At 35.8% G+C, this 10,886-nt stretch overlaps 1 protein-coding gene across 1 annotated transcript; it reads left to right on the top strand.

Annotated features, from left to right (window-relative positions):
• Positions 1-373: 373 nt before the first annotated feature.
• Positions 374-8,538, top strand: POC1B (POC1 centriolar protein B; the record flags this gene model as incomplete). The annotated part of the gene is made up of 7 exons (XM_008947252.1): positions 374-540; positions 1,233-1,412; positions 2,662-2,769; positions 3,619-3,734; positions 4,118-4,251; positions 5,004-5,072; positions 8,386-8,538. Coding segments are annotated over exons 1-7 (906 nt in total), but the record flags the coding sequence as incomplete, so codon positions are not given.
• Between the last annotated feature and the right edge of the window lie 2,348 nt (positions 8,539-10,886).

Genomic DNA, 10,886 nt, shown 5'->3' with positions numbered 1-10,886 from the left:
ATATGGCGTACAAGGGATGGAATACCTCACTGGTCAGTTTAGGGTCACCTGTCCTGTCCTCTCCTCGCCATAGGTGCGGCTGATTAATTTCTGGATCCCCAGCAGCAAACTCAGGATTTAACAGTGACTTTGATCTGCACAGGAGGAATTATAATCAAAAGCCTTTCTGCACACCAGTCCTTAGTAGTAACTCTAAATGTGAAGCATTATCACTGGTGGAAGCAGACACTGTCTGCAAAAATCTGCTATTAACTTCAGAAAGCGCAGTTCGTTAGAAGAGACTGAGCTGAAACACAGTATCACTGAGCAGAATTGGTTCTGTTCTAACTCAAATCAGGAGACTCATAGTATATTTTATTTCTTGCCAGCTACCTCCTCTTTGGATAGGTTTCTTATGGTGTGGAAGCTGAAGACACAGTGCAGAGCTTACAGATTTGTGGGCCATGGGGAAGCTGTGACCAGTGTGCAGTTCTCACCCGATGGGCAGCTGCTCGCTTCAGCTTCTCAAGACCGTACTGTCAGGCTATGGATCCCTTGCATGTGAGTATAACTGGGTGGTGCTGGCTACGTGTCTTGTTAATGTGCAAGGTGAAAATTGGAGCCTTTATCAAGAAAAGTTTCTCTTTCCTTCCCATGTCTCTGTGCTTTGACAAAAACTGAGCTTGGGGAACACAAGCAACATGATTCTTTACTTGGTTACTTTGTTCTTTACCGTAGTTTCTAAAGAGAAATACAGCAATTCAGAGGTTGTAATTTCATGTGTGTAGGACTATGCTCGCTAATATTTCTCTGTTTTAAAGAAGATACTTTTTTAATAAGGATTGTGTGGCTGCACTTTCAATTTGGGAAAACAAATTACAAAGGAAATACAGCATTTTAGGAAAAAATATTTTAAATTCACTTGCCTTTTTAAACTGTTCTGAACTAGTAGTGGTTATGAGCTATTCAAAATGATCTTAGAAAGACTTGTGTTACTTTAACTTTTAAGCATTTTGTAGATTACTGTATAAAAAATTCTTTCAAATACTGTATGGAAACTAATTCTAGTTGTCCTGTTCTCTAAAATTGGTTGTATTAAGTACAATTACTTTAAACTCTGTTATTCTAATAACTAATATCCAAATATTGGTAACACTAAGGTTTAGTCTGTATACGTTGCTTTTGCATTTGGATAAGATTCGAGTTTTATGGAGTTTTAAATTTCCTCAGTTTAAATTTTTTTCCCCCCCCAGTCATGGAGAATCATCAGTACTGAAGGGTCACACAGCATCTGTTCGTAGTGTGAGCTTTTCGCACGATGGGCACTGTCTGGTTTCAGCATCTAATGATAAATCAATAAAGATATGGAGTGTTCGCCGTCAGCACATTTTGTTTTCCCTATTCCAGCACACTCATTGGGTTCGCTGTGTCAAGTAAGCATTGTTTTTATTTTCATTGTAAAGAAGCAGAACTCCTAACAAATGGGTTTTATTTCTCACGGTGAAACTAAAAGAAGAAAAATCTGTGAATATCTATCACTAATAATGAAATTTTCATAAATCAATCTTATGCACACCCATTTATATATATCTGCTAGCTGAAGCCTGAAAGCTTGCTTTGTGTTGGTGTGTGTACATATTAAATCTGCTGCCAAGTGTTAATTCTTTAAAGGGCAAATAGGGTCTGTCTTTATTTTCAGTCAGTATTCTGTCTTTCACCAGTCTTGTATGGTTTTGTGCTGTATGAACTTATTTCAGAGCATTCACTTGTTTCTAGATTTATTATGCATGGTAGGGGTTTTCACAACTATTCTTGGAGCAGTAGTGGCATGAAAGAATGGTCACGAGTCAAAATGAGTTAAGCTTATGTAATTGGAAAAGGTAAAAGAAATGGCCTTTGTATTGCAAGTGAAGATTTGCATTCTATTTAAAGATAGGGCAGCTCTTCAAAGACAAGAAAAGATTGCTCTTTGCTGAATTTTTTTATTTCTTTCCTCCATATTAATGGAAAATCTGCAGCTAAGAGAGTTCTGATTTAAACCTCCTGAAAGAAAAAAAAAAAGATTAGTACTGGTGAAGTGCAGAGCCCTACAAAGTTTCAATCATCTGATTGTTAGGAAAAAAAAAAAAAAAAAAAGAGAGAAGGAAGTTGTGTGTAGAAGTTATTAGTGTTCTAATGTCCTTGTGCAGTTGCTCAATATGAGAAATAATAATAATTGGTGAAATTTTAGACAAATCAATTTTCCTGTTTGAAAACCTAGTCTGGGAATAATCATGGATGGTTTTTGGAGAGTTTGTAAGTCTAGAGAGAACTCACAGGAGAATATATATGTAGGTTAAAATTGAACACAAGGTTCTACTGTGTCCTCTTTGTCTTCTTGCCTATAGTTTCTAATAACCTACTTGACATCTGAAGTGACAGCCTTAGGCTGCTGTTACCTTTCCCCCTGCCCCCTCTTTAACTTGCTTATGGCTTTCCTTTTAATTGTAGTTGATTGTAAAACGGAGTGGGGAGAGAAGCTTTTCAGTTTTCTTAAGCCATGGTTAATTCCAATGTCCTTTGCATGTTAAACATTTTAATTCCAAATGGGGTTTCTTGGTTCTGGTGTTTTGCTACTTAGGTCTCTAATGATGATCTAGGTAGTATCAGTTGTTTAATAATATATATACTTGAATGTTCCAGATTTTCACCTGATGGAAGACTAATAGTATCTTGCAGTGAGGATAAATCTGTTAAGATCTGGGATACAAGAAACAAAACTTGTATTGATAGCTTATTAGATTATGGAGGGTAAGTGTTACTAAAATTTTAGTGAGACTGAATGGATGTTTTGTGGTATTAATGTCCATATATGTTCTACCTGAAACCAAATTAAACTTCTACCACCCAAAATTAATAAAACCAAAATAAACCAAAATTAATTTCATGTTTTTCTAAAGAGGTTAATTGACTGGTCTTGTCCAGCTGTTTTCTGACAGCCAAGACATAAGCCAAAGAGAAACCAGATTTTTCTTGGATTTTTGAACATTTTCATGTTCTTCCTGTTTCCATAATGCTACTGGATATTGGATGCTTGAACAAGAAGAGGAATTTAACAATTCTCCACTTGTTAGCTCTGGTGACTTGCCTTATTTAAATATATTAACCTATAGTTTTCTTAGTGAAAACTGCGGCTCAAGGATATTTAACAAATGTAATGGAATATTACACTTGTGTATATGCTTTGCTGATTTCATGGCTGCCATCTCTATCCTTTTTCCAAGCTAAAAGGTATTATAGCTAGATATTCAGTTATTTTAAGTTATAAATTATTTTACTTGCTGCTTACAAAACCTTTGCAGCCCTTTCTTCTAGGAACTTTGTACTCCAGTACAAACTGTGGTTTGAGTCAGGACAATTATACTATCTTTTTAGCAAAAGCCAGATTATACAGTCTGATTTATCATGCACATCTTGCTTTCTTATGCTTATTTCAGTTGGTTGAAATACCTTATTTGAGTTTCCATTCATGTTGATTCCACAAAAGTTTGTGACATCTCAGTGTTAATATATGGGGGTTTATATATATTTAGATATATAATACACCCAAATATTGCTATGGAAACATGTAATCAATCTACTTTCATTAATTATATTTAGATTTCCAAATTTTGTGGATTTCAACCCAAGTGGTACATGTATAGCTTCTGCAAGTTCCAATCATGCAGTGAAACTTTGGGATATTCGAATGAACAAGCTACTGCAGCATTATGAAGGTAAAACCAATATAGTTTGTTTTATTTGCCTTAGAGTGGAGGTCTTTGCAATGAAATGTGATTTATTTAAATCATATGCTTTCACTCCTTACTGGGGAAAGCGGACAAACAGATCATACTGGCATTTTTAAAGTAATCTTTCTGTAGTCTAGCAACCCTAAAAATACAATCTGAATTCTGATTATTACTTTGCAATATTTCTCTTAATTTTTAGAACAGAACTAAGCAAATACTTTGGAGAATCTGCAGTGCCCCAGCACTTTGTTTTGGTTTCCCTTAAATGAAGTACATTGTTCTTTGTGAAGTAGAAAAGAGGGAGGAAATAAAGTGTGCATTTCCTGTTAGATATCTACAGTCTTTGAATACTGTTTTCTATAAATTAGTTCACAGAGCAGGGGTTAACTGTGTATCATTCCATCATTCTGGTAACTATCTCATCACTGCTTCTACTGATGGTACCCTTAAGATTTTGGACCTCTTAGAAGGAAGACTTATTTACACTCTTCATGGACACAAGGTATACACAATGATGCTATTTAAATGGAGATTTTTAATAGATTATTCAGTATCTTTTAGAAGGAAAATAACATTTATGCCATTGTGTCTTGTATCTTGCAGCTAAACTTCAGTGTACAGCAAGATGTTGTATTAATACACATTGTCCCCATTGCATGTGGAAGTGCACCAGTGTTACCTATGACCATGCAGTTAATCTGTCAATATTGTATACATGCTTAATGTTACGTAATAGAGCATGTAATGAATCAATTAAGTATTCATTCTTCTAATTGACAAAATCAATTATTTGGCACATTATTCTTTCTGTCTATTGAAAAACAGTGCTTTCTAGGGAAGGGGAAGCTTAAGGAAGGTAACTTTTGAGAAGAATGGCAGACATTTTCTCCCTTTTCTCTTAATGCAAAACAAACCCTACTACTGATAATGAATCACTCAAACACATTGAGTAATGTAAGATGCATTTGATATTTTTTTTCATTGCAGAGTTAAAGCATAAAATCTAAGGAAAATTTCACTACTTTCCTGATACGTGTTGTAGTAATTGTATTGCAGGATCTTACAAAGATGCTCAAGAGTAACTCTTCAATCATTTTGAAAAAATTTCTCTACAGTCAAATTGTTCCTTATTTTATTAAAATCAAGAAATCTATTCATAGTAGTTAAGAGCATAAGTGTTTTTCTCTTTGCATTTAAATACCATGATTACAGTAATAGCATAATTTTATTGTATGCTATGTTTTTCTTTTTCAGGGACCTGTATATTCTGTGGCTTTTTCAAAAGGTGGTGAAAAATTTGCCTCGGGTGGAGCAGATGCTCAGGTTTGTGGTACTGTCCCTTTAAATTAATTGTTACAGTGGATGTGATTTAAATATACTATGTCACAGTAACAAGCTAATAACAGTATGCTGACTTGCATTCTGTCTGTTAGTGTGTTATATAGACTTTTTTAGCCTGAAGTTAAATTTGAGGAGAAAAATTTTAAATACATAATTTAAAAACTTGATCTTAACTACTTTCAGTTGGATGTTGCAGTGAGAAGACCACAATACTAGCCACTTGTCTTTTATATGTTAAAATAAAGGAATGATTTTGAAATAGAAACATTTTAAGTGTTGCAATTCAGTGTCAACACAGTAACGGTATTTCGACTGGTATTCACACCTACATGCTCCATTAGGTTTTAAATTTTTTTAAAGTCACTACTCTGTAAGAATTAAGTTGTACTACTGGGAAAACTTTGGCTACAACTGGGAAAAAAAATTGTGTTAGCTTTGCTAATTTACACTGGTGAAATAGCAAGGTACTGGATCTTGTACAATGAAATGTTATTTGATCATTGACTCAAAAAAGGTATTTTAAATAAATCGGCAAATCGTACAATTAATCTTCATCTGCTGTGATAAATCTCATAATTACAAAAGTACTCTCAAGCTTGGAATCCTCTCCATCAGATCTTTACATTCTCCAAAAAGAAAGAACTTTTGTAGCCCAAGGCTTAGAGTTTCACAGTCTGAAATGTTTCTTAATATTAGATGTCTTTTTTCATTGTGTCCTGTTATAAAAAGCTTACAGCTCAAAGTAGTAGCTTATGTTTATATTCTGTTTTGTAGATTTTGAAATATGCTTCATCTAGTAACAGAAGAAAGCCTTGGAAAATAAATGCTTTTCAATTAAAAACTACAGTATCATTAGAAAGAATGTTTCTGGGTTTTGCTTGATGTTCGAGGTAGCACACTTTCTAGAATGACTTAAAAGCACTCAAAGAAAAAAAAAATTAAAATTACTTTCTGTGACAAGGTAATAGTAAGAAACAGTGCCAAGACTTGCAGTTATTGGAAAAGTGAAAATGTTAGCCAACTTCCAGTATTACTTTTACAAGTAGAATTTTTTTTAAAAAAAATATATTCTATATATGTAATATAATATATTTATTCCTTGAGCCACCAATCTTTTATTTTTATCCTAACGGGGCTTTTTAAGAATTTTTCAGTCTCAAAATGAAAATTTGATTGCTACATAATCTTCAGTTGTTGACCTTACTTTTCATGAACACTTTGCTTTGAGTTTTATGTCAATGGGTATATTATACTTGTAAGGAAGCGAAGTGCATGTATTAAACCAGGCCACATGACAGAAGATGAATGAAGAGTCATCTTCATTCATGGATGATGAAATGGACCTACAGTAGTAAGCCTAACTCAACCTCCTAAATAAATGTTAGCGTACCCTGGGAATCCCTGCCGTATTGCAAGGGTCCTTTGAATCTGAGGTCCCCTGAATGACATGCGTGTTCAGTGCAGTCCTGTCGTTGCCCTTCTTCTCTGACTCCATGATGTAGAGCTGGTGGCATGTGGAATTGTGGAGTGCAAGAATATTTTAAGGCAACTCATCTAGTTTCATCAGGAAGTGCTTTATTATGTACATTGTGGTAATTTCCTATGGCTATATCTTTATCTGTAGTAGCTTTATTCCGCACTGTCCATTTTCGGTTGATGTGTACACGTATACTCTACAAATATCCTTTTTTGCTGACCTGTCGCCCTCCCTTTTCTCAGTCTGCCAGCAGGGTAGAAGTGGGACCTTTTCTCAACTCACTGGTGATGGAAATAAGTTGATTTACTGTAAATGTAGGGTGCGTTAATTTGAAAAGTTCAGTTGGCAGACTGCCCATGTTAAGCTGCTGAACAGAGACTGACCATAAAAAGTATCATCTTCTATCCCTCATGCAGTATCCAAAATACTGTCTGTCTACTTCATGAGTTGGAGCTGCCGATTCGTTGTAAGTTTACTGCAGATTACTTGCTCTATACATATATTGTTTTAAGATTATTACGTTTTCAAACAACAGATAAAATCTGTTTTTCCTCTATCAAAGATGGAAAACCAGTATCTCTCCTCCTAGTTTCCAAGTCTCTGGTTGGTGCAGAGCCAGCTGGAAGCTTTATTCAGAAGCACTTTGAGTATTATAACCAAGCACTGGATACTTTTGTTTCTTCTTGCTTGCTTCTTCCCTCAATCAAAAATACCTGAACATGTAGGGTTCTGAAGTTCATGTTCTTCACACTTCTTGGCTATATGTGCACATGACATATTATTTCATTTACATTCTGCCATGGAAGACATAAGACCTTTCAAGTGAAAGAGCAAAGTTATACCTATTCCTTTGGGAGGCAATACCTGTGCTGTTAATTCAGTATTTAACAGAAGTACTGAGTAGCAGAGATAGAATTAAATTTGGCCAGGGACATCAAGAGTAAGAAGAAAAGCTACAGGTATGTCAGTGATAAAAGGAAGGCTAGGGAAGATATGGGCCCTCTCTACAAGGTACCAGGAGGCGTGGTCATGAGGGATATGGAGAAGGCTGATGTACTCAACAACAACTTTGCCTCCGACTCGACTGGCAAAGGCTCTAGCCACACTGCCCAAGTTGCAGAAGGCAAAGGCAGGGACTGGTAGGAGGAAGATCTGTCCACTGTAGGTGAAGACCAGGTTCGAGACCGTTTAAAGAACCTGAAGGTGTACAAGTCCCTGGGACCTGATAAGATCCATCTATGTATCTTGAGTGAACTGATGCATGAAGTTGCTGAGCTGCCTTCCATCGTACTGGAAAAGTCACGGCAGTCTGGTGAAGTACCTGCTGACTGGAAAAGGGGAAACAACCCCCACTTTCAAAAATGGAAAAAAGGAGGACCTTGGCAACTACAGGCTGAGTCTAATAGGACAAGTTTCAGAAAACAGATTCCTGTTGGTAAAACAGTAGAACCATGTGCTGTAGAGTTTTGTGGAGCTCTTACCAATGTGCAAGGCTTTATAGGGGACAGAAATTTGATAGTGTATGACCCCTTGATGTGGAAGAAAAATGGGTTATTACAGTCCAGTGGGACATAAGTTTGTTTTATGATTATTGATATGTCTTTTGGCGATTTTGTTTCCTTAAAATCACTTGAAGTGTATCAGTATATTAGACTTGAAGTACAAGATACTCTGGGGAAGTCCCTGTGTTGTAGTAGAGATCAGACTAAGATATGACAGCAGATTTATTCTGATGCATGTAATAACACATCACTGAATAGTGATGTTTTGGACATTGTGTAGGCTACAAGTAGTTACTGATGTGATGACTTCTTACAGGTATTACTATGGAAAACCAACTTTGACTCATTTGATTATAAAGAAGTTCTCAAGCACCATATTAGAAGAACACATATTGATCATCCTCCTCATCTTCTTGATATTTACCCAAGGTCACCTCATTTCCATGATGAAAAGCTTCAGACAGTTGAGGTGAGTGCAATATGGACTCTAATGTAGCAAATCAAAAACTTTTGTAAACACTATCTGCCTAGTATTTATGGTTAAATGTGCACTATGTATACCAGAGGACTTTTTTTGCCGTTATGTATAATGCTTTGGAAGTGACCATAGGTTGTGAATCCGTGCTAAGGTTATTAGACTTAGCTATGCTGTCAGATTTATCCTAGTGAATTTCTTTTATGCTTCTTTTCTAAGTCTGTACTCTACACCTTATTTAAACAAAGCACAGGTGATAGTCTGGTTTCTGAAGTAACATGGCAACCACTGCAGAAGATACCCAAATCTTCAGTGAGCTTTAGGATACTGTTCAAAATATACCATTATAAGCAGGACAAGGTGGCATTATTACTGAAAGTTAAATACTTGATTCTCACAAGTTGTCCCTATTTCCAAGACCGTTAGGTATTGTGAGAAGATCTTGGTATCTATCAAAAAGTTTAGAAAGCCTTTCTAGGCTAGTGGTGTGGTTTATGTCACTATGTAGTCTGATTTCCTGATAATTTCGTTCTTCAATTACTTTGCTGTCAAACCTTCTACCAACAACCCTTGGAAATATTGGAAATTAGGGAACCAAAGTGAAAAATAAAATATTCTGTGCCCGTATTTGGAAAATCCTATGTTGGTCAGGTTATCTGAAAGCTATGCTGAAAAAGTGAACAGTACTGTGCCTTAGACAAGACCATTGTTTATGCTAAAACCACAGGAATTTACTTGTGACTGTCTTTGGTAGATCCTACTAGCTTCTGTATGGTGTTTACCTATGCTTTTCTGTTCTCTGATAATTTCCATGTACCTCTAGTGTCCAAGAGCTGTATCTGATACAAATCTAGGAATTTTTTGGTTGCTGTCTTCTACTAAGAATACTATGGAAATTGACCATTACATGGTTTTGTTCATATCAAATGTAGATACTGCTGCCGTGGCATTTGTTTCCTGCTCAGGCTTTTAAAACATTGAGATTTGAAGATATTGAGCTTATTTTTTTGTGTGTGTGTATGAAAACTGAAAATCACAGAATCCCTATGATTGGAAAGGACCTTTAAGATCATTGAGTCCAACCATTATCTAACTCTACCAGGCCACTTCTACACCATATCCCTGAGCACCCTATCTAGACTGCTTTTAAATACATCCAGGGATGGTGATTCCACCACTTTTCTGGGAAATATCTTGGTAGAGGAGGAGAACTCTGATAGAATCCATCACTAAGTATTCTCATGTGTCTGGTTCTGTTGTCAAGTTGACTGTGAAGCTCTCTGATTTTTGGTATTTTTATCAGAACAAAAGCAGGACAACTGCATGTATGACAAGCTTTATAAGATGTGACAGACTGTGTCATATTTATTGTAAGCTAAATTAATTAAATAAAGTTTACTGGTAGCAGCTTTTGGTATAGGTGGTCAGTGCTGGAACAAACTCAGTCATAGAATTTGCTGCAGATTTGACTCACTCTTGTGGTATTGTTTTCCTTCAAGAGCCATTCAAGTAGCACCTAGTTTAACATGTGCTAAATACACACAGTAGCTTATAGCTGCAGAGTTCAGTTACTTTCTTTCCAGGTCAACTTTTCCAGACCTCTGCTGCTCAGATGCTTGGGAAAGGTATGAATATTCTCTAAAGCAATTTGCTAGATTTTTTTGTTTGGTTGGGTTTTTTTGTGCCTGGTCCCAGGTAATTGAGAAGCTCTGGAAGAACATTACTGATCTCAGGCTAAACTAAGGCTAGGCAGCACCTCATTGCCAACACTGAAAGGGCACATAAAGGAAATCTGGTAGTTGAATGTCAGGAAATTATTAATCAGCTTTGACAGATTTCACTTAACATCTGTATTTCTTTATCGCTGTAACATCTTATAGGCTTCTGGGTTAACTGATCTGTGCTAGTGAAAGGGCATTATGGCTTTGTCATTTCTCATACCAAAGTTTTGGACGCTTGTATATTTTCTGGCCTGGTTTCAGGATTATAAGAATAAGATTGCTGTATTTAGTTTTATATTGTCATCACACTACCTGTAGAATATCTTGCTCTCAAACATGAAGTATACTATGTTCTTTGACATAGTATTGGACAGAACTGTCTGATAGTTTCAACAAAGCTGATATTACTGTAATGTACTATATTTTATTTATAAATTAAATAATATAATTATTAGGTTCTCTTTTACAGCTTATTTTCAGAATTAATACACTAGTTTAGACAGTAGTAAGGTGAAGTTACCAGGTTCTGTTCCTCCATAAGTCTTTTCATGTCTTTTCTCTTTTTTACTACCCCTTTTGTCTGTCTGAACAATTATGTGGTGGTTTGTTTTTTTTTTTTTT

This window comes from Merops nubicus, unplaced genomic scaffold (genome assembly GCF_000691845.1).
Source record: "Merops nubicus isolate BGI_N331 unplaced genomic scaffold, ASM69184v1 scaffold15689, whole genome shotgun sequence".
NCBI lineage: Eukaryota > Metazoa > Chordata > Aves > Coraciiformes > Meropidae > Merops > Merops nubicus.
The sequence above is the reverse complement of the archived record's forward strand: the minus strand, read 5'-3'. Positions and strand labels throughout refer to the sequence as shown.